The sequence below is a fragment of the Castanea sativa genome, chromosome 2 (genome assembly GCF_040712315.1).
Source record: "Castanea sativa cultivar Marrone di Chiusa Pesio chromosome 2, ASM4071231v1".
Taxonomy (NCBI): Eukaryota; Viridiplantae; Streptophyta; class Magnoliopsida; order Fagales; family Fagaceae; genus Castanea; species Castanea sativa.
Window position 1 is genome coordinate 20,896,757 of NC_134014.1, and position 25,102 is coordinate 20,921,858.

Consider the following 25,102-nt stretch of genomic DNA (forward strand, 5'->3'; position numbering starts at 1 on the left):
TTAATTATTTATTTGGATTAATTTCAATTATTATTTTTTTCAGAATGTCTATTTACACATTGTTGGATTTTTTTTTTTTTCAAAATCAATAGTTTTTCTGTTCATTGCACAGGTTAGCAAGTAGTTATTATTATTAAGAAAATGTTAACAGACACTTCCGTTAAGGGTGATTTATTGTAGGATCCTTCTAATAAAAAATTAGTATAAATTAATGAAATGATTGAAAATAATACTAAAATGACAAATAAAACTCAGAAAGTTGCCTTTTAAAGTTTTACACATTGTTGGATTTTTTTTTTTTTCAAAATCAATAGTTTTTTTGTGCATCACACAGGTTAGCGAGTAGTTATTATTATTAAGAAAATGTTAACGGACACTTCCGTTAAGGGTGATTTATTGTAAGATCTTTCTAATAAAAAATTGGCATAAATTAATAAAATGATTGAAAACAATACTAAAATGACAAATAAAACTTAGAAGGTTACCTTTTTAACTTTACCACCTATAAAATTGGTCCAAAAAAACTTACAAAAAGGTTGACTTTATTGATATAAAGATGTTTTCGGCCCATCTTATTATTATTATTATTATTATTATTATTATTAATATTAATCTAACGTTGCTTTTAATGTACTAGGTTGGACTGGCCCACCAGAGGTTGAATCCATGATTAGATGAACTCGAATATCAATATCGACCTCCTACTCGCTGAAGCTTCATTTGATTCTTGGGTTTGGTTTTTGATATATAAAAATAAAGTTAATATAAAAAGAGGGCCCAACCGGGTTCGAACCGGTGACCTCTTGATCTGCAGTCAAATGCTCTACCACTGAGCTATGGACCCTACTGTACATGCATTTTCCTTTTAATATTATGTTTTTTAAATCGAAAGTGTCAATGCAAATTATTATGTTTTTTCCTTTTTGAATTGAGAGTTCAGTTTACCATGATGAAAGAAGAATTTGATGGTTTATAGGAATATTATTTCATGGAAGAACCATTTTAGTGTTAAGATTTTACTTCCCTTAACAAATACACACTTATAACATATTTATTAAGCCCCTAGCATTTGTATTGGTAAAAGCATATAGTTAAAATGCTAAATTTAGCAACTAGATATAACAAAAGTGTCACAAAAAGCTAGTGCATTGGTGGAGATATAGCCATATCATTTGGCTATTGCACTACAGTGCATAGCCAAAGATGGTTGTGCACTATAGCTAAGAAGGTAATATATATATATAGGACTAGTACGCTGAAGGAGAATGTCTCCATAACCAATGTTAGAGACATCTGTCTAGACAATTTTGAAGGAATTTACTGAGGGAATTCCAAAACAAGGGAGGATCTTGACATATTTTTTGATTTCTTGAACGGTAGAAGTATGGGTTTGAGTCCAAGGAAGTGGATTTGTTTGAAGTCTATCAAAAAAGGGGCTTGCATTGCTGTCTAAGATTTTGATAGAAATCTGAAATGTATTTTAGGGATCCTAGAAATCTTTGAAGTTGAGTTTTTTCTAGGATTTGATCAGGAAACTTGTCTGCAAATTGAATGGCTCTATCTATGGGTTTGATTAAACCATGATGGATATCAAAGCCTAAGAACCAAATAGGTGTTTGGAAAAGTTTGAGTTTTGAAGCTAAAACAACAAGGCCATTGAGCTTAACTGTATGAAGGAATGCTAGCAAGTGTTTCCAATGTTGTTCAGTGGATTCTGAAAAAATGAGTACATCATCGTTGTAAATAATGGAGTGACTGGATAATGGATTGAAAATCTCATTCATGATGTTTTGGAATTCACTGGATGCATTCTTTAAACTGAAAGGCATTACGTTCCATTCATAATGACAGGGTGTGGTGAAGGTTGTCTTATACCTATCCAACTCTCTGATTTGTATCTTCCAAAACCCACTTTTTATGTCAAACTTATTGAAGATGACTGTTTTACTAAGCCTGTTAACTAAGTCTCTTTTATTGGGGATATGATACCTAACTCATTCTAGAACTTTGTTAAGGGGCTTGTAGTTGATGACTAATCTAGGTACACCTCTCTCTATCTCAACATTCTTCTGGACGTAAAAGGCTGGACATGACCAAGGTGACTTAGACTTTCTAATGATTCCCTTGCTAAGGAGGTCCTCTATCTCGGCTTTGCAAAATTCCATGAACTCCTTGCTCATTTGGATGGGGCGAGCTTTGGTTGGGATATCATTTTCTTTGAAATCTTTGACATATGGAAGAGTCACTTCGTGTCTCTTTCTATGCCAAAAGGTCATGGGTAGGTTAGAGCAGACTTCCTGCTTGAGTTTTTCCTCAAAGTTTCTGATTTCTATTTGGGCGATCTCACAAGCTAATTGTTCCCCAATTTTCTTGTGCCTCAAAGTTTACATTTATTTTATAATAACTCTCCCTCTCCCCTTCATCTACTTCTACATCTGTTATATCTTCTCCATTCTTATCTTTTATTATATTTCCTATTTTCTAAAACTGTTGTGGTTGTAACATTCTCTTATCACTCCTATTTAAAAATTCTATATTATCAGTTTATGTTAACCAGTTATCTTCTAGTCATCTGCTTCTTTTTAGTGTCTATGTTTAGCCCTACAGTTTGTTTCAGGGAGAACAAGTTTGACCTGTAAGTCCTGGAATCCTAAGCAAGTGGCCGTTTAGCTGGAAATAGGCATTTGAGGCTTAAAATTAGGAAAGGCAACCAGTCATGGAATGTATCCCCTGTAACTTGAAACTGAAATTAATGCTTAATGAATGTAACTTACAACTATTATCGGCCAACTTGACTTTGATACCACTCATGGTAAGTTACAACTTATGCGAAATGGTTGACTGAAGCCATAAGACTACATAGAAAACTAAAAATTGAAAATGCCATTAGATTACAGGATTGGACAATGTTCCTAATATAGGACTACAAAGGGATTCTATAAAAGGGAGTTATGCTGAACCAAGCCTATCTTTGAATGGAACTTTAGCTTCTTTATATAGCTTGGGAGGAGCTTAGGATCCTCTGAAAATTCCTGAAATTCTACGGGGGGGTGGGGGAGGTAATTTGCTTTTCCTGAGTGTGAAACCATTTTCCATTGAAAGTAGATGGGAATCTAGAAAGAGCAACAAAGCTGCGACACTCTTCATGTTTTGTCTTTTTATGTCGGCTGGTACTGTTCATGAATAGTAACTTGTCTGCTAATACTGTTCAGAATAATGACTGGTGCTATCTGAAGAATCTGGAACTGTTTAGAACTATTCTAAATAGTGACTGGTGCTACTAGATAGTCTAGGAGCTGTCCAAATTATTGCCTTCATAAGGGTTCTGAGAATCTTGGAGGGGGTCAAATGGGTGGCGATTGGTGGATGCTTCAGAAGAGGTAGGAGAAACTTTTTCTTCTTACTCTATTTGTGAAGCCTGGAGGAGCAACTGTTCGGCAAGATCCTTTAATTCCTTGCTAGATTTTCCGGCGACTGAGCCGGATTCTAGGCTAGACTGGGACCTTGTCTTTTAGGTTATGGCTTTGTGGACTGGAGGGGGGGAATCCTTATTTATCTGGTCGATAACTGGATCTATTTTAAGGCTATCCCACCACTTTACTAAGAATTCCCTATTTAGCAGGTTATTGTTGATTGCATAGGACCACATACTGATCCAATGGATTTTATACCTGATGGTCATATGCAAAATTGCTTGAAATTGGGAATTGTGATTATTGACTTAGAGTCTTGAGCTAAAATACCTGAGAGCTTCCTGAAGAGATTCTGGGAAAATCTGAGGGACATATATATATATATATATATATATATATATATATATATATATATATATATATATATATATATATATATATATATATATATTATTAAAAGATATATTATTTTATTGTATTAGTGGTGGTGGTTGTTTATTGTAATAAATATATTATTTTATTATATTGTTTATATTATTTTATTATGTTAAATGTTAAAATAAAACCACTAATGTTGAGTGTTTTGTAAAGCGAGGTGAAAAAAATAAATAAAGTAGTTTTTTGTGGTGTTAAATTGTTAAATTTTTTCCTTCACTAATGTGGATGCTCCATGAATGGGGTGGGTACCATGAAGCCCCAATGGTGGGGAGTAGGATCCTCTCATTTTCAAGTGTAAAAACAAAAAATATAGGAAAATTATAAAGCATGGACAAAAGCTAAAATTTGAAAATTAAAGACATAATTTTAAAGGGCGAATAAAAACTAAAATGTAAAAAAACTAAAAAGTAAGAAACTCACCTGGATGTCTTGGAGCAGAATCTCCCCACTAAGCAGAGCACAGGAGTGCAAGGAAAAGTATAAACTAAAAGATCAAAAACACTATAGGAAGAGAATCCTAAAAAATCCTTGTGAAAGTCTTGAGCATGTCAAGCCTTCATTTTCCTTTTAATAGCTTTTATCTCTCTTTTTTTTTTGTGTGTGTTTTGTTGCCTTGGGTACAGAATCCTCTTTCTATAGTTGAAAAAATGGAGTGCAAATTAAAATCCACTCCTTACTCCTCAACAGCGTGAGACTAGGGTGTTGCACTAATTAATTTTTGTGATTTTCATCAAAAACTTCTCATAGGTGATTCTAACTATGGTTGTCAGCTACATACGCAAGGGCTGACCCTAAGTATAGAGCAGACTAGGGTTTTCAAAATATTTTGGCAACCTTACTGTGGTAAGTGGCATCAGGTGGACGAGACGTGTGCGAAAGGAGCTCAAAGAAATCAGCCACAATCCCTTCATAACTAGCACGGTATCTAATCGTGGTTAATAGGGTTACAAAATTCAAATATTGAAAACTTATTAATTAAAGGGAAGACAACATATTAACCAAGTGTCTTAGAGAGCCGAGGCAAGCCACATATATGCATTAAAGCTATTTTAGTCTTGTTGTCCATCTACGTTCCAAAAAAGTAGGGTTGTAAATGAGCCAAGTTTTGTCGAGTAGTGCATGTTCAAGCTTGGTTCGTTAGGAAAAATCAAAAGCTCGAGCTTGACTTGAGCTTGTGACAAGCTTAAAAATAGTGTTTGAACTTGAGCTCATGGAAAAGTAAAAAAGTTTGAGCTAGTCAAGCCAAACTCAAGCTTAATATTAAGCTCAAACTCAAGCTCATGTCAAGTTTTTGAGCCTGAGATTTAAAAAAATTACATTATTAAATGCTTAAATCTCTAAAATTTAAAAAAGAAAAAGAAAATAATATATTCATTTTATTATGCATTTAGTCTTGCTTATGATTAGCTATTATTTAAATTAATAATTCATATAATTAAATTCATTCATTCATCGTTCCTTTTCTATAGCTTTAGCAATTGTTCAAAATACAATTTTTACATTCACGTTAGATGGTGAAGGACTAGAAAAATACATGTTTGTAACTATTATGAATGAGAAAATACTAACATGTTTCATAATTTTAATTTAGATAATTGATAGGGGAGGATCATATGTGGCCTACTTAATTATTTATTTATTTTTAAATGTAACTATAGTCTAAAGTGGTTTTTTATCAGTTTAAAGGGAAGGAAAAAATTAAGGTAATATAGGTAGTGGTTTCATGTTGGCCATGTTATTATTAAGATATGTGTAAAGAGTATATTTAGCTAACACATATAAACTTATAAATAAGTCTATACTTGAATTGTTGTGTATCAAGCCTAATAGAACATGAGCTTGTTCGTGGACAAATTTTTTTACTTGGGCTTGGCTTGTTTATTAAACAAATCTAAAACTAAGGCTTAAACTTGGCTTATTTATAAACAAACAAACATGAACAAGCTTTTTTATTGAGCCGAGCCCGAGTTGTTCATGATCAGCTTGGTTCATTTACAGCCCTACAAAAAAGGAAGGTGGTTTGGACTTTCGTAATCTAAAAGCTTTTAACTTGGCACTCCTAGCCAAGCAAGGTTAGCGGCTGCAAACAAACACCAAATCTTTAGTCTACCGGGTTCTCAAAGCTCGATACTTTCCGTACACTGACTTTCTTCAGGCAGAACTAGGCCTGAAACCTTCTTATGCGTGGCGAAGCATCATTGCTGCCCAAGACTTGGTTAGAGCCGAATGTAGATGGCAGATTGGTGATGGCACAACAGCACAAGTCTAGCTTGACTGATGGCTCCCAAGACAATCCACCTTTCGACCCATCTCCACGCCAAACACAATCCCCTTGGATGCACGGGTATGTACCCTTCTTGATGATGAGACATGAGAGTGGAAGCTCGACTTGATCAACCACATTTTTCTCCCTGAAGATGCCGACACAATCCTCAATATCCCACGTAGCTACAGTCATGCCAAAGATCGTCTTATTTGGGCCTACCATCCAAAAAAGGAATTTTTACAGTCAATAGTGCATATAAGCTAGCTCTATCCTTATCCTCTCAAGCCCATGAAGGTCGTGCATCAAATGACCAGGATCATCATTTGTTTTGGAACACCATTTGGAGCCTCAATATTCCAAACAAAATCAAAACCATTTGACGCAATATACTACCCACCAAAGTTAATCTATACCACCGTGGAGTTCTAGAGAAAGCCACTTGTGAAGCTTGCGCCATGCATGAGGAGACTAGTGCCCATATCTTTTGGAATTGTGACAGAGCACGTGAGACATGGGAAAAAACAAAACTACCACTTGATATTAGAGACGTCCACTACAAAGAGTTTATGGACGTTCTCTGGCACCTTGTCTTCATGCAACACGTGGAAAATGATATGCTGTTAGGATTAGTGCCCTTAAATCCTATTGTATAATACTATGTATGTTATTATTTATGATATTATGTATGACTTAATGTTATGTTTAATAAAGTTGTTTTATTATTATCTAAAAATAATGGCAACATGAATATTGAGATATTATCATATAGTCCATGAGATGTATTGTATGTGATTTATGTGAAAAGTCACAAAAGATATAAATCACAAGTTCTTTGTAAACTCAGAATTTTAGTTCGTAGTCGTTGATGAAATTGGGCATTTCATCTGCGAAGACTATAACATATCAACTAAGATGATTTGTCTTGATCATGGAAATGAAGATTTCTAGTTGATATGTTTTAAGAGTTAAAACATATTAAACTGGATTGTGTGAGATTTATTATTCTTCCAACGGCTGTCAAATGAATAATAAACTCACGACTCGTATTTGCATAAACTCTTAATCCTGAGAGAATAATAGACTTGATCATGAGATGTAGATTGCTTTGATATATCAAGAGTGAGATCTAGAATAACGGTCAAAACCTCAATATGTTGGGCAACCACATTTAATGTTGATGGAACATATATTCTCAAGATGGAATTCATAGTCTCTTAACGGAGATACAAAATATTCCCTTGAGATAAGTTTAATGGGTTTGTTATTCAGAATGTTAGGCATAACTACTTTAGTAAATAGTTACTAAAGTATATATTTATGAAATTGAATTTCATAAATATATGATGAATAACTTAAAAAATTAAACCGGGTACTCAAGGATAAGATGTAGTAATTTACAAAGTGTCAGTCTACATTCATAACTTTGTATTACTACGAATATTTTATGAAGGGGTTGCATGTACAATAAAGTCTTGAGATATAATTTATAGATAAGTACTAGAGTGCAACTATATTTATATAGTGGTATTAAATATAGTTAATGGTAACTTGAGACTTGTCAAGAGTTGATAGAAAAGCCCAAGGCCCATTGGAGCTAATGTCTTATAAATTCCTTTTGGTCCCACTCCAAGCCACACACTTAAGCCCAATTGGAAAGGCCCAAAAAGCCAGCCTAATTAAATAATCGGCTAGACACAAAGAGAGAAATATACAAAATTTTCTGTAGAGAATTTTGTAAGAACACTATTGCGAAGTGGTACAAGTAAGTGTTAGACACTTTGACATTTCTCCTTTTGGAACTGATTGAGAGACCACACATCTTAGGCGTTAGTGGAATTGAAGTGAAGATTGAAAGTCTTCCCAAGTGCTTCTAATCTTCGGTTTTGAAATTCACCGCTCCAAAGTACACTCTCTTGTTCTCAAATTCTGAAACTTATATAGTACATGTTAACTTTTATGAATGAAGTAGTTCCGTTTGTTTTCCGTTGCGCACATCCATATTTCCATCAAATGGTATCAGAGCCAGGTTTTCATTTCGTATCTGTTTAACATGTTTATAGTTTCGGAATTATAGACAATAGTTTCATGTTGTTAGAAATTTGTTTTCTACATGATTGTTGAAATTATTGATTGATAAAAACTGATTTTGATGTTATGATGTTGTTTAATTTTTACTTTAAGTATGTTAAACTGAACTTTAAGGCTATAGCATCAATGTAATTCAGTTTTGATATCAATTTATGTTCATTATGATCGTATGTTGGTTGTTTTGTGCATGAAAACGTAGAAAAACTATCTTAGAAAAATTTTGGAAAATTCAAAATTCGCAACGCTCGATCGATCGAGGATCTGTCGAGCATCTATCGAGCTGACAGACAATCTCTCGATTGATCGAGGATCTATAGAGAATCGATCGAGCTTCGTAGAAATTTTTCTCGATCGATCGAGCAACTAAAACTTTCCTTGATCGATCAAGGATTGTGGATTCAGAATTTTTCCAAAGTGTTTTTACATATATAAAGAGCAAGGCAATGCGTAATTAGTTTATACATGTTTTAAATTTAAAAACCTTCATCTTAAAACATCTAGTGGGAGAGAGATACAAGGGTTGGATCTCACGACCTCCATTGTTGGTTCATAGTAGTGTGAAATATATACTTTGTCTTTGCCTCAAGCTTAGCATTCCATGCGGAGAGTATTTATTTCATGGTCCTACAAGATTGAATTTCTTGGTTTATAGTGGTTTAATCAAACGTCTTGTCTTAGTTTCGAGCTTTGCATTCCATGCGGAGGGTGTTTGTATTGTGGTACTACGAAATAAGCCTGTTAAATGGATGATATGTGGCTACACATGATTCTAGACAATGGTATACCCTAGACTAAGTATTATAGTATCCTCTATGTTGAGTTCTTACTAATATTACTTAGAGGCTAAATGTAAAATGGCATATTATTAGTGTTTGATAAGAGTTATCATGATAGCACTAATAATGAGAATAGTTCTCAATCAATCATAATATTTAATGTTCACTCTATGCTGAGGAATATTGAATATATGATTAGGTTGTCGTTGCATATATTATGTTATGGTTTTATTAAGGTTCCATACTATATGTTTATATGCTAAATTGATAATGTCCAGTTTACTTATTATATTCATGTTTATTATTTTCAAATTTGAACATGGCATCATTTAGCCCACTTGTTTCTATTCTTAATCAAAACAAACTGACTGGATCCAACTATATTGACTAGAAAAGAAATTTGGATATTGTTTTAACAGCTAAAGAGCACAAATATGTACTTACTTAACCATGTCCTAGCTTTCATTCATTAAATGCTCCTCTTGAGGAAAAACAACGATATGATCGTTGGCAGAAATCTAATGAAATGGTCAAGTGCTATATCCTAGCATCCATCTCAAATGTTCTTCAGCATCAAATGCAGGATGTAGAACTTGCTTCGGACATTATGCATAGTCTGAAGGAGATGTTTGGTGAGCAAGGCCATTCAGCAAGGCAAGAAACCATAAGGCAAATTTATAATACCAAAATGGCTAAAAGTACTTCAGTGAAAGAGCATTGTCTTACAATGATCTCTAATCTGAATACATTAGAGGTTTTAGGTGCCGACATTGATGGAGAATCCCAAGTGGATATGATACTCCAGTCACTACCGGAATCATTCAAGGAATTCAGACTGAATTATGATATGAACAAAAAGGTTTAGTCTTTGTCTGAATTAATGAATGAATTGGTAGTGGCAGAAGGCATCCTTGGTACTTCTAGTGTTGAAGCCAATGTTGGTGAAGCTTCTACTTCTCAACCTAAGTCGAAAGGCAAAGGTAAGAAGAAGAAGAAGAAGAAGGACTTCACTAAGCAAGAAGGTAAGCGAATTGCCTTAGGAGTTGCCAACAAAGGAAAGAAGCTCAAAGGAAAGTGTTTCCATTGTGATGAGAATGGACATTGGAAGAGAAATTGTCCAAAGTTTAAGGCTGCCAAGAACAAAGGTATGAAAACTTCCTTTCTTCTTGAAATATGTTTGATACAAAAACCCACGGATTCCTGGTGTGTGGATTCAGGTTGTACTAATCATATATGCAATTCTTTACAGGGGTTTCAAGAGACCAGAAAGCTGAATGAAGGAGAATTGTTTCTTACCTTAGCGGATGGGAGTAGAGTTCTAGTTTTTTCTGTTGGAGTGCTTAATTTGTGCTTTGAGTCTAGAGTTTTAATATTGAAAGACTGTTTTTATGTACCTAATGTTCGTAGGAATTTAATTTCTGCAACTTCTTTAGGTAAAGATAGATATTGTGTTATCCTTAAAGACAATGTTGTAATAAAGAAGGGTAAAGTGTTTATCTGTTCTGGCAATATTGTTGATAGTCTTTATATTTTAACTCTTCATAAGCATGAATTATACAATTCTAAATTAGATAATAATTCACATGTGAAATCATTAAAGAGTAAGTTCCCTTCTACTAGTGAAGCATATCTTTGGCACTTGCGTTTGGGTCATATTAATTCAAACATAATTCAAAGACTTATCAAAGATGGACTTTTGGGACCCATGGACTTTGATGAATTTCCAGTTTGTGAATCTTGTTTAAAAGGTAAAATGACCAAACGACCTTTTAATGCAAAAGATAGAAGAGCTCAAGATTTGCTAGAACTAATACATTCAAATGTATGTGGTCCTATGTCAATTCAAGCAAGAGGTGGTTATGAGTATTTCATCACCTTCATTGATGATTACTTTAGATTTGGTTATGTGTACCTAATGAAACGGAAGTCCGAAACTTTTAACAAGTTCAAAGAGTTTAGGGCTGAAGTTGAGAATCAATTGGGTAAATGTATAAAGGCCATTCAATCTGATCGAGGTGGCGAATACCTTTTTGGTGATTTTAAGGATTACTTGACTGAAAATGGGATTATATCCCAATTGACTGCTCTTGGAACTCCACAACCAAATGGTGTAGCAAAAAGAAGGAATATGACTCTTTTAGATATGGTTAGATCCATGATGAGTTTTTCGACTCTACCAATATTTTTTTGAGGATATGCCTTAAGTACTGCAATATATCTTCTGAATTTAGTACATTCGAAGTCTGTTCCTAAAACACCTGTAGAGTTGTGGAATGGGCGTAAGCCTAGTATGAGACATCTCCATATTTGGGGTTGTCCAGCACATGTGTTAAAAGGAAAGTCTGACAAGTTACAATCTAAAACAGAAGTGGTTTTCTTTGTAGGCTATCCAAAAGGAACAGTTGGAGGATTATTCTATAGTCATAAGGATAATAAAGTGTTTGTTAACACAAATGCCAAATTCTTGAAAAATGACTATATGAATAATTTTACTCCTAGAAGTAGATTTGTCTTAGCTGAAATGAATAAACCTGTAGTTAAACAACCAATGGATGAAACTAGGGATGATGTGGTTGTATTGGATACACCATAATATACTATTCATGAGATGTCTAGTACACGGGTGCCTCGTCATAGTGGGAGAATTGTTCGGCCTCTTGTAAGATTCATAGGTTTGAGAGAAACTTATGAAACTATCTCTGAAGAGGCTGAATTGGATCCCTACACTTATGATGAAGCAATAAATGATATAGATGCACGTCATTGGGTCAATGCTATGAAATCTGAATTGGATTCCATGTATCCCAATTAAGTTTGGGATCTCATAGAGGCGTCTAATGGTATTAAACCTGTTGGTTGCAAATAGGTTTACAAGAGGAAGAAAGGGATAGATGGAAAGGTTGAAACATTTAAAGTAAGACTAGTGGCAAAAGGCATACACAAAAAGAAGGCATACACAAAAAGAAGGCATTGACTATAATGAAACTTTTTCGCTAGTAGCCATACTTAAATCTATCAGAATTCTCTTATCCATTACTGCTCATTATGATTATGAGATTTGGCAAATGGATGTCAAGACTGCATTTTTAAATGACAATTTTGAAGAAGAAATCTATATGTTGCAACCAGAAGGTTTCATAGCAAAGAACCAAGAGCATATGGTATGCAAGTTGAAAAGGTCCATTTATGGATTTAAGCAAGCATCTAGGTCATGAAACATCAGATTTGATCAAGCAATCAAATTATTTGGTTTTGAACAAAATCTTGATGAACCATCTGCGTACAAAAGACATCAAAACAAAGTAGTAATGTTCTTAGTGCTTTATGTTGATGACATTCTACTCATTGGAAATGATGTAAGAGTAATGTCATCGGTTAAAGTTTGGTTGTCAAGCCAATTTGATATGAAAGACTTAGGCGAAGTTAACTATGTTCTAGGGATCAAGCTTTGGCGAGATCGAAAGAATAAGATGTTAGGCTTGTCTCAAGCTGGATATATTGATAAGGTTCTAGAACGATTTAGCATGCAAAACTCCAAGAAAGGATTACTTCCTTTTAGACATGGAGTTCCTCTGTCTGATGACCAAAGGCCTAAGACTCAAGAGGAGGAAAATATGATGAGACAAGTTCCCTATGCTTCTGCTGTGGGAAGTCTCATGTATGTCATGCTTTGTACTAGACCGGATATTTGTCATTCAGTTGGCATGGTTAGCCGATATCAATCAAATCCAGGACCAAAATATTGGCAAGCTGTAAAGCATATTCTCAAGTATCTACGGAGAACGAGAGATTATATGCTTATTTACCGTTGTGAGGATTTGATTCCCATTGGGTATACAGAGTCGGATTTTCAGTCGGATATAGATTTCAGAAAATCCACGTCGGGATGTGTTTTCATCTTAAGAGGTGGAGCCATAAGTTGGAGGAGTGTTAAGCAATCTTGTATTGCCAACTCCACCATGGAAGCCGAATATGTTGCTGCTTGTGAGGCAGCAAAGGAGGATATTTGGCTTAAGAAATTCCTTTCTGATCTTAGTATTATGAGAATTGAGTAAGTTCCTATTACATTGTTCTGCAACAATAGTGGAGCGGTTGCACAATCCAAAGATCTAAGGAATCACAAGAAAGGAAAGCACATAGAAAGAAAGTATCACATCATTCGAGACATTGTTTCTCGTGGAGATGTGGTTGTAGCAAAGATTGATGGTGCAAAGAATCTAGCGGATCTCATTACCAAAACCTTGCCCCAAAGGACTTTCGAGTCACATTTGGAGGAGATGGGAGTTAGATTAGTGCACAATAGTCTTTAGGGTAAGTGGGAGATTGTTAGGATTAGTGCCCTTAAATCCTATTGTATGATGCTATGTATGTTATTATTTATGACATTATGTATGACTAATGTTGTGTTTAATAAAGTTGTTTTATTAGTATCTAAAAATAATAGTAACATGAATATTGGGACATTATCATATAGTCCATGAGATGCATAGTATGTGATTTATGTGAAAAGTCACAGAAGATATAAATCATAAGTTCTTTGTAAACTCAGAATTTTAGTTTGTAGTCGGTGATGAAATTGGGCATTTCATCTGCGAAGACTATAACATATCAACTAAGATGATTTGTCTTGATCATGGAAATGAAGATTTCTAGTTGATATGTTTTAAGAGTTAAAACATATTGAACTGGACTGTGTGAAATTTATTATTCTTCCAACGACTGTCAAATGAATAAAAAACTCACGACTCGTATTTGCATGAACTTTTAATCCTGAGAGAATAATAGACTTGATCATGAGATGTAGGTTGCTTTGATATATCAAGAGTGAGATCTAGAATAATAGTCAAAACCTCAGTATGTTAGGCAACCACATTTAATGTTGATGGAACATATATTCTCAAGATGGAATTCATAGTTCTTAACGGAGATACAAAATATTCCCTTGAGATAAGTTTAATGGGTTTGTTATTCAGAATGTTAGGCCTAACTACTTTAGTAAATAGTTACTAGAGTATATATTTATGAAATTGGATTTCATAAATATATAATGAATAACTTAAAAGATTAAACCGGGTACTCAAGGATAAGATGTAGTAATTTACAAAGTGGCAGTCTACATTCATGACTTTGTGTTACTACGAATATTTTATGAAGGGGATACATGTACAATAAAATTTTGGGATATAATTTATAGATAAGGCCTAGAGTGCAACTATATTTATATAGTGGTATTAAATATAGTTAATGGTAACTTGGGACTTGTCAAGACTTGACAGCAAAGCTCAAGGCCCATTGGAGCTAGTGTCTTATTGGTCCCTTTTGGTCCCACTCCAAGCCACACACTTAAGCCCAATTGGAAATGCCCAAAAGGCTAGCCCAATTAGATAATCGGTTAGATACAAAGGGAGAAACATACAGAATTTTCTGTAGAGAATTTTGTAAGAACACTATTGCGAAGTGGTGCAAGTAAGTGTTAGACACTTTGACATTTTTCTTTTTGGAACTGATTGAGAGACCACACATCTTGGGCGTTAGTGGAATTGGAGTGAAGATTGAAAGTCTTCCCCAGTGCTTCTGATCTTCGGTTTTGAAATTCACCGCTCCAAGGTACACTCTCTTGTTCTCAAATTCTGAAACTTGTATAGTACATGTTAACTTTTATGAATAAAGTAGATCCGTTTATTTTCCACTGCGCACATCCATATTTCCATCATATGCTTGAGCTAATTGTCACGTTGACTTGGTGCATGTGGTGCAATAGAAACAAATCTCGGCTTGGATCTCCACGACAATCCAGCGAGGAGATAATATACAAAGCCCAAACTCTACTTGCGGATTTCCAGGTAGCACATCTCAGACGACTTCAGCCCAAGACTGTCGATGACTCACGGTGGACTCCTCCCTCTTTCCCACGGTATAAAGTTAATACGGATGCAACTGTCAGCTGTCTTCAAAAATTCCAAGTCAGTTGTGCGTGATCATGAGGGCTCAGTTCTTACTGCCTTAAGTAAGCATCAGCCATTACCGCTAGGACCACTTGAAGCTTAAGCCAAAGCAATGGAGGAAGCAATCTCTTTCGCCACTTACAACGGAATACAAGAGGCTATCTTTGGGACAGACTCCTTAGCTCTCTCAGAAGCTCTTGCAGACATGTTCACGGTACCAATTACTATCGAAAACTGCATAGGAGGCATTCACGTTAAGTTACAAAACTTCAGACAATCACGCAGTATGTTCAACATGAAGGAAACAAACCAGCTCATACCTTGACACATTATGTCAAAGAAATTGATAACTTTGTAACATGGATAAAAGAAACTCCATCTTTTGTTGAGTCCCTCGTGGTTCAGGATGCTTTGTATCTTTCCTCATAGTAATAAAACTCACGTATTTCTTTAAATAAAAATAAAAAATAAAAAAAACCTTGTTCTCTAAGGGATACGTGATATTTTCATTAAACAAAGTATTTTAATTTAAAATAACATATAGCAACATTTGACTAGATTGCTTATGCCATTTTAAACTAAAATATCGACAACTTTTTATTCGCTCTTTGGTATTTTTTGTAATTTCTATTCAGTAACATATGGAATATTTACATTGATCCCTGAATAATAACAATAAAACCTACTAAGTTGCACATGGAAATTTGTAATTGACCGTTTCGAATGTACCACATGGATTTTGTGGTACTACGTGGCAATTTGTACTTGATTGAAAATTTCTCTCTCTACACCAGTGTCATTTGGTAGCATATGAGAGATTAGCGATGATGCCCTTAAATGCGAGGAGAGAGTCTAGAGACGGAGATGAGCTGAGGAAGAGTTGGAGGCGGCTGGCAAAGGCAGAGAAGTGGTGTTTATTGGTGTGAGTTTAGAAGTAAAAACCGCGACGAGATTTGGCTGACTCCATCATACAATGTATTGGGAAATTCTAATGGAACAAGTGAAGTATCCATGTACTGTTGAAAGTCTTTAATAAAGGCGCTTTGCATTCTCTATCTCTAGCTCTTTTCTCTCGGTTGAGTAGTAACGTGCGTTTGAGCTTGTGGACAAGGACAACGCAAATCTCAACTTAAAAAGCAAACTTTGCCAGGTTCAGTTTTAACCTTAGATGTTTGGAAGTCTTTCGGGCTTGATGTTAGTGAAATATAATTGTTTTCTTTCGCTATTGCTTTGTCTTCTTTATTCCTAATGGTATGTGTTGGTGTGGAAGTGAGTATGGAAAATCTTGAAAGAAAAAGAGGGTGATTGTTTGAAGTTTATATGATATACTATGATTTTAATGTGGGATTTAAATATAAAGTATAGTTTAAATTCAATTAAAAAAAAATATGCATTAGATTAATAATGTGTAAAATTATAAATCCTGAAAAGCTTGTATAGCACAAAACTTAACCCTTTTTTTAGGGAATAATTATATATATATATATATATATATTTATTTATTTATTTATTCTAAGGTGGACGTGTTTCTAGACGTATCAGATAATTATAAAAAGAAATTTGTCAAAAGTGGCCCCAACATTTAAGAGTCTGTTTGGGATCCACTTATTTTACTGAAATTAAAATTTTTTTGCTAAAAGTATTATAAATAAAGGTAAAGTTAGCTGAAATAGTATAATGAGACTCATAAATAATACCAAAAAGTACAATAGAACTAGTTTTTTAAGGTAGACCCAAACGCAAACTAATCGAAACTTTTATTGCATTGCATTTCCATGTGTGTTTTCTTTTTTTAATAATTATTATTATTTATGCAAAAAAAAAAAAAGGTGCTTTAGACCTTATGGGTTATAGTTATGTAGGGCCCCGTGAGGCAAAACATTTTTTTATTATAAACCTGCGATTGTAAGACGACGTGAATCATATTTTTAATATAAGACAATGACAAAGTTGTTGGGTTTGAAGTTTGAAGTCTGAACCTTTGGTCTTCGTCTTCCACCATTACTTTTCTATTCTATTGTATTCTATTCTTGGGTTGAGGTTATATATAATCTTCCTCTTCAAAGCTGTCTTTACTTCGCCACCTAACATTACTATGAATTGAAGGACATTGTTTAGGATTAGGACAATCCTATCCCACTATTTTTAGTGCCCTTCAATTCATATCTATCCAATCCCATTTCCTTTTATTAATTCCTTCTCTCTCTCTCTCTCTCTCTCCTAATACCAAATAAAACCCAGATAGATAGAGTTGACGTTTGATCAAACACCATGTCTGACATTGTCACCGTCGCTTGGAAGAAATATCTTCTGCAGCTTCAACATCATCCTCTCAGAACCAAGGTTTCTTTTATTTTTCATTCAAATCCATCTCTTTTTTTTTTTTCCTCGCATGATATAACACTTTTGTATTTGTTTTTTGTTATTGTTGTTGTTTTTTTTTTTTTTTTTTTTTTGCATCATTATAATATTTGCTTCAAATTGTTCTGTTATTAGGCAATTACAGCTGGGGTTTTAGCTGGATGTAGTGATGCAGTTGCTCAAAAGATTTCTGGAGTCAAGAAACTTCAATTGAAAAGATTACTTCTTTTCATGGTATGCCTACCTTTTGATTCTATTGCCTTTGCTTTGTTTTCTTCTGATGCTAAGCTGTTAATCAAAGTCAAACTTTTAAGTTTTGGCCTTTTAGTCATGTTTTATGTTGTTTTCTTTTCCATGAATTGGTTAAATCTGGTGACTGTACAAATAGTTGTGTTAAGCTATTCTTGAAGAGTAAAAACAAAAAGATTTTATTATTTTGTCACCTTTTGTCAGCAGCCAAACTCAAATTATTTGATTTTTTATTTGCCATAAACCGTTAGTAGTGAGTTGTTGACTTCTTGTTTCATGGTATTTTTTTTCTTTGCTAAAAAAAAATAAAATGCTTTGCAGATCTATGGATTTGCATATTCAGGACCTTTTGGGCATTTTCTCCACAAATTGATGGAACAAATTTTCAAAGGGAAGAAGGGCAACGAAACTGTTGCCAAGAAGGTAATTCTTTTGCTTCAGTTCATTTTCTTTGTTAGTCTATTTCAACCAAGTTTGAGGTTATTGAAATGAATCTTTTGTACTATTCTAGCCAGCATGAAATTTTTTGATCATGGATTGATGAATGAAGTCTTCTATAATTAGGTAATACTAGAACAGTTAACAACGTCTCCTTGGAACAACTTTTTCTTCTTGCTGTACTATGGCTTGGTAATTGAAGGTACGTGTGACAATCATGCCATCTCCTCACATGTTCTGTGTTCCATTTCATGATTGCATCCATTATTTGGAATCTGTTAACTTCAATTTGGGTTGTGCCTTACTTTGTTAAGCTCTGTTTTGGCTTCTTTATTTTGCATTTATACTTTCTTGGTTTCATAATTCATTTTTTGCAGTAATTAGTTTACAAGTTGTTGTAAACTTGTAATGTTGTTCTTGCTGCTGTTGTACTTGTAATGGGTCTGTCTTTGCATTTCTGAAAAGAAAAAGAACAGTGCTACATTCCAAAGAGTGCTGATTGAATAAATATATATATATATATATATATATATATATATATATATATTTCTTTGGTTTTGATCCAATGAATTAGAGGAGATTTCTTCCCCAATCAAATTTTCCTTAGCCTTTTGTTTTGATACCATAATAAATTATTAATTGTTCCAAAAAATCAAGATGTTAAAAAATGTGGTGATTTTAATCATTTAACCATTGTTCTAACTATATATAATATCTGGCAGTAACAAAGCTAAGTTTTAGTTCAGAGTGTCAAGACTCAAGACTAAGAGAAAATTTTGAAAACAAAATTGATTCTAAAATGCTAATTAATATAAGTAATAAAATAAATAATTAAACAAAGTTTTAATTGTTAAAAAAAATATAACAGAAATATAAATTATACTTTAATTTTTCTGGCCTAGTGTCCATTAAAAGATATATATGATATATCAATCAACAAATAACATACAAGAGTAATCTATATTTAACAGTTAATTCGATTAATTAAAATTAAATTAAGAAAATAAATCAATGTGCAAGCATTTATAGTTTTAGTATATATGCTGATTTTTTTTTTTAAACTCTACATGTTTTTTTAAAAATTTAATTTAAGAAATTGTACAATGCCAAATATTTCTTCTTTCTACCCTAACTTTTGTCCCCAATTATCACAATTCTGAATAAATAAATAAGCTCTAAATATGGTGTTGCAGTATTGTAAAACTGATTTAAAAGGAAGAAATAAGAAATTGAAAGGAAAAAAAAAATGAAATACCTACCTTGAAAATTTGCAATTCAACCATACTGTATACTACCTTGTTTTTATAAGAAAAATAGATTCCCCACTTCAAATGGAAGAAGTGGAACTTCTATTAAAAAAATTTGTGAAAAAAAATTAAAAGTGTAAAAGGAATATTTTTTTAGGCTGTAGATGGGTTTTTTTTTATTATTTTTAAATGTTTGCTGGTCTCTAAAATATTAAAAAAGAAAAAGAAAAATGCAACAGAACCATTTGTTGGGCTTGGTTGGGGAAGAGAGACAATATGCGAATTTCTAGACCTCGCAACATATAAACTTCGAGAGCTGTTGGTTTGCATCTAGGATGTGATACCCCAGATTACGTGGATTGGATGTGTGTGTTTTGCACATTCGTATGTCGAGTCCCACATTGGACATTTACTAGGTCAAATTGGGTTATATACATGATTACAATGATTGCTAATTAATGTAGTTTGACTAATTCTTTTAGAAAATAGCATAGATGTAACTAGTGTTTTCTAGAGTCCGACTGGGGAAGGCGGAATCAAACTATAAAATTTTTTGTTGGAAACACCAATTAACCTAAAGTTCATTGGTGAAACTAAGTCTTTTAGTTTTAGGTTAATTGGTGAAACTAAGTCTTTTAGTTGAAATTGCTCACGGCCAGGAATTCAATCTTATGTACCTTTATAAAGGCATGAGTGCTTTGTTACCACTAAATGCTTTTCTTTGGTATATGATTTCATATTTTATTGTATTCTTCTATGTACCAGAAAGGAACTTGAAAGGGTTAAAAAAATGTGTGTTCTAACATAGTGGTATTATATCCTTGTGGTTACTTGTTGAGAGAGAGAGAGAGAGAGAGAGGGATAAAAATAGTCTGAAAGCACTTCTGCAGTCAAACATAGGAAGACAGGCATCTTGTTAGCCATAAGCTTAGAAGAGATATATTCTCAAGGCAAGGTTGATTGGAGGGCTAATAACATATGCAGTACACCAGAACTGTCATGCACATGATCAAACCCTCAATCCTCCATCATGGAACCCCTAAAATCCATGCCTAGGACTAATTGGGACACAAACGCGTGCACAGTTGCATCTTTCCTGTTACCTGTTCTTTTGTGGCATTTAACCCTTGGCCAGTTCACTCTATAACTTTTGTTAAAAATACTTATCCATATAATGATAATGATAATTTTTGTCAAAAATAGACCCTGAGAAAACTTGACATTTCATGAGATATGCTTATACCTCAGAATGCTGAGTCAATAAACACCATCTAAAACTTGGAAGGACAAATAGCTTTGCTTATACAATTTTTTATATTATTTAGAAAGTAAAGCTATAGTCTGGTATTGCAGGAAGACCATGGGCTTTAGTGAAGAATAAAGTTAGAAAGGACTACCCCACTATTCAGTTGACTGCGTGGAAGGTATTGGTGACCATCTTTTGTTGTTTGACATGCAAGCCAATTCATAAATTGGCAGCACTAACACTTTGATGTGTGTGACCTGCAGTTTTGGCCTATAATTGGTTGGATTAATTACCAGTATATGCCTGTGCAATTCCGCGTTATATTTCACAGCTTTGTTGCCTCATGCTGGTGCGATCCTACATCCTCTAACTTTGCCTGCTTTTATTTACCTTACATTATTCGTCTGCATTATTTACCTTATGTGAGTAGTTAACATAAATATTTTATTAAATACGAATTTAAAATTTGAACTACACAAGGAAGCAACAGTTTAGCACAAGATACATCATCTTCAAAAGCATCTTAATTCTGGACCCCAAAAGTTATGGAATGGACTAAACAAGAAACCCTATAGATTAAGTGGATATATCATAAAAATACTTATGATTCCACGAAGGAAGACCACTTGCAATTACCATGTTGAATGTGTTGTACGTAACTATAATTCAGAATATAGAGAAACTAGTAAGTTAAAAGGAGTTTAGCAAAAAATAAATTAATTAATTAAAGTGAGCTAAAAGGATGAAAGAAGTTTGTAATTATCAATCGATAGAAAATCTTGAAGTTCCATTGTTAGTAGTCGAGATGATTAAATGTCTTATGTTTCTCCACTCTAACCATGAAGATCACTATACTAAAATTGTTGTAGATAACTGTAATTCAGAATATGGAGAAACAAGTGTAGAAAGGATGGAAGAAGTTTGTAATGGGATATAAGGATTTGTTAGGCAAGGCATTTCCCGGAAGCTACATTTAGGATAGTGATTTCCTCACTTAGATGCAGATGATCTCGGGTTAAGATTTCCCATTAATGTTCTTTCAATCAGAACCCAACACAAAAGACAAAGGAAATAAATATATCAAGAAGAAAGTAAGATATAGGAAGATTATAGAAAACAGAGGACAAGAAAGTAGAAGTTTTTTATATTTTGGTTTTTTCAATCTCATGAACAACAATAGAGGACAAGATAGCAGCTTTTTATATTCTAGTTTTTTTCACTCATGCACAACAACATGTAGCCTAGAAATAGGCCTGATACTATAACTTTGACCCTTTTCAGAAAGGTTGTAAGTTTGGTCGTTTAAAAATTATTGCCCATTGGCTAAAGCTTACACTGTATGAACAGTACCAAGGTGAACTTTTTGGTTTTAAATAAGTTAAAAGAAATGATGAAATAATTTTGATCAATCTCATTACATTGAGAAAGTGTTAAGAAATTTTAATTATTTTAATGGTGAACCTAGTAAGACTCCAATTGATTCACATTGCAAGCTGATACCTAATAATGATGCACTTCTTAATCAAGAAGAGTATGCTAAATGATTGGTAGCTTAATGTAAGCAATTATTTTATACTAGACATGGTACATCATGTGTTGTTGATGTATTAAGTTGATTCACTAGTGACCCTAGTATTGGAGATGGGAAAGAAATTAATATTCTGAGATATTTAAAACATACTATGCGTTATGTTTTGAATTATAAATGTACTTGTTTCTTGCTATTCATAATACAAGGAATAAGAGGATGTCTAGTAATAGCAAACATATTACTATGATACAGTCACAAAAGAAGTCTTGTGAAAAAAAGGTAAATCGGTAAACGAATATCAACCAACTGATCATATGTTAACAGACCCCCTTACTAAACCCTTTTTCTGGTGGGAAAATTAGTGAAACCATGAGAGATATGGAACTGTTAGACAGTCTTGATTGAAACATGCTCTCACACTGATGTCAATTAAGTGTAACTTTGTAAACTGAAAATCATGTGCATAAAAGTTCAAGGCAATTTAATCAAGAATTATCTTAGAAATATGAATGTGAAAGTTTCATTTCCATTACATTGCATATTTAAGAAATAGTTGAGGTAAGTCTAATCCTCTTCCTACTAAACTCTCATATCTAGCTAATGCACTGTAATTCCATAATGAGAAAAATTGGACATTATCCTTGACAGAGCTCATAGCTTTTAATGTGGAGTAATGAAGTGGTTATGGATGCTCTTGATGATTTTTCCTTTGCAAGTATGAACCCTTATATACTGTGAATATTTATTCTTTGAATTCTCAAACTTAAGATCAATTTTTAATCCTCAAGCGAATCCACAACCTAAAATTAAGGTTTACTCCTCTTAATAACCCAAGGTTCAAGGTGTAGTCCACCTATTGGCATGCGTTATATAATACCTGATTTTGTTCTTATTTGATATATATATAACCCATGTATAATACATTCATTCTTTGAATTCTCAACAATAAGATCAAGGTTCGATCCTCTTTTAACACTTGAGGTTCATTGAATTATTTTCAATTCAAGTTTCAAGCCATAGTCCACCAATAGGCATGCATTATATAATGCCTGATGTTATATATTTATGTTATGTTATTATTTGAAAATAGGTGGGGGATTGTCATTTTTGTATGATGTTAAATAATATTCAACTATGCATAGTGGCGTAAAACTGAAGAAAGTTGAAATGATGATGCAAGAAATAACCATTATAAACGGTTACATCTTGGAACCTTTGATATTGTGACTTTAGCCAACAGCCATTAAGTTTTAAAAGAGTAAACTTGCAACATTTCCAAAAATGCGCAAAGTTAGGGTCTCAGAACTATTTATAGGCCATATGTATGATTGTTCATGAGATTGAGAAACTAGAAGAAAAAAAGCTACTTTCTAGTCCTTCGCTTCATACCAATTTTATACCAATCTATATATGATTTCCTTTGTTTTTGGATAGAGTTCTGATTGAGAGAATATTAAGGAGTGCCGTGTAAACTATTCCTAAGTGTTAGGCATTTTATCCTCAGATTAGGATTTTCTTGACACCATTTCCATCTAAGTAGGGAAATCACCATCCTAAAGATAGCTTTCTGTTGGTGCTTTTTCCTAACAAATCCTTTTTTTTTCAATGAAAAACTTCTTGCATCCCTTTATGCTAGTTTCTCCATATTCTTAATTATAGTTATCTACAACAGAACTTTGCTATTTATGGTTTGAATACCAGCTGTTAGGCCTAGATAAAGTACTACATTGGTAGAATTCACAGCTGTAAATAAGGATATATTCCTGCCAAGGGGCAAGATCATGAATTCGCTGCTCTAAATAAGGCTGACTAGCTCCTTGCCTTCTGGACCAAACTCTTATTTTCTCTTGCCTGAAGTAGTGTGGAGAAACAGGGCACTTGTAGTCTACTATAAATTTGTTAATGCAATAGTGGTAGAAGCTACTTGAAATCATGAATTCTCTATCCATGATGAGAGACATTTTTGACAGACTTAGGCAAGCCTGGTGCTCAGCTAAATTAATGGGAGTAGCAAATTGTGTAACAATGTATTCTATCATTTGCAAACGTACAAATTTTTAAACTTCAAACCTTTTTTATTCATATTTTTTGTGAGAAAAAGGAATAGACTATTTTGGATATAGCTCTACATTTAAGTAGTAACCGATGTACTACTTAATCATTTCTATTATATAAGTACTGTTTGTCTGTATCAGGCATCTTGTGTGTGTCTGTTTATTAAGTGAAGTGCCTAATCATTCATGCATTTATTTTAATTTTCCCAAATCTGAGTAAAATAGTTGGAACAAGAATCATGTTACATTTGGATTTGTTGGCAGATCTATATCAAACATTAAAAACCTGCTATGAGCCAGTCACATTCTTCTCACCTCACATCTCCTCTCCCCTCCCCTCATCTCCCTCAATTCCAAACATACCCTTAGATCCCATTAGCATGACCAAAATGTGATATAAATGTTAATGGTGTTTTCTCTTAGTTGACCTTGATTAATTTGGTAGCATCACTTATTCAACTTTACATTCATGCATGTAACAACATTCTAGTATATTTTTATAGTCTAATGAATATAATGTGTTCAGTGTGAATTATTTAGTACTGATGCACTCTTGTTCTGATTCGCTAACTTCAGGTCTATCTTCCTGAATCTGAAAGCACGTTCTGTTGCAACAATTAAGAAGGACTAGAACGGAGAAACTTCTTTTTCCTTTTTTTTTTTTCTTTTTCTTTGTTTTCTTCCCAAAAAACTTCCCAAAATTACTTTTCCATGGTATGATTTGTTTGTTGTGCTAGTAGTATTGAAGTTCCCATTTGTGCTTGAATACCATCTGAGCTTTTGTGATGATTAGTACAATACTGGGTTGATTGCCTTTTTAAGAATACCACAATTGCGTAATCATAACAGATGAGCTCTGCATTTCAACATCTGCAATTAGCCAATGAACGCATTTTCTTTTGCCTTTGTTTCACTTGGCATTGGCTTAGGCTTGAATGTCTCATTGTATACCACAAAGAGATGGAGTATCCTTTACGGAATAATAGTTTTGCTCTCAAATCTAACCTCAGTTGCAATTTTGATTCCCATGAAATCAATAGTAAAAAAAAA

The 25,102-nt window shown here is 33.6% G+C and overlaps 1 protein-coding gene and 1 non-coding gene across 2 annotated transcripts; one reads left to right on the forward strand and one right to left on the reverse strand.

Annotated features, from left to right (window-relative positions):
* Nucleotides 1-772: 772 nt before the first annotated feature.
* TRNAC-GCA (transfer RNA cysteine (anticodon GCA)) lies at nucleotides 773-844 on the reverse strand. Its single transcript has one exon. It is a non-coding gene; the product is annotated as a tRNA-Cys (tRNA).
* Nucleotides 845-17,056: 16,212 nt separating this feature from the next.
* On the forward strand, nucleotides 17,057-24,900 carry LOC142625801 (peroxisomal membrane protein PMP22). Its single transcript, XM_075799525.1, has 7 exons — nucleotides 17,057-17,269; nucleotides 17,423-17,521; nucleotides 17,858-17,959; nucleotides 18,101-18,176; nucleotides 20,575-20,645; nucleotides 20,731-20,816; nucleotides 24,629-24,900. Exons 1-7 carry the CDS (start codon nucleotides 17,198-17,200, stop codon nucleotides 24,681-24,683), a joined length of 561 nt encoding a protein of 186 aa, XP_075655640.1. The 5' UTR covers nucleotides 17,057-17,197; the 3' UTR covers nucleotides 24,684-24,900.
* Nucleotides 24,901-25,102: the final 202 nt, after the last annotated feature.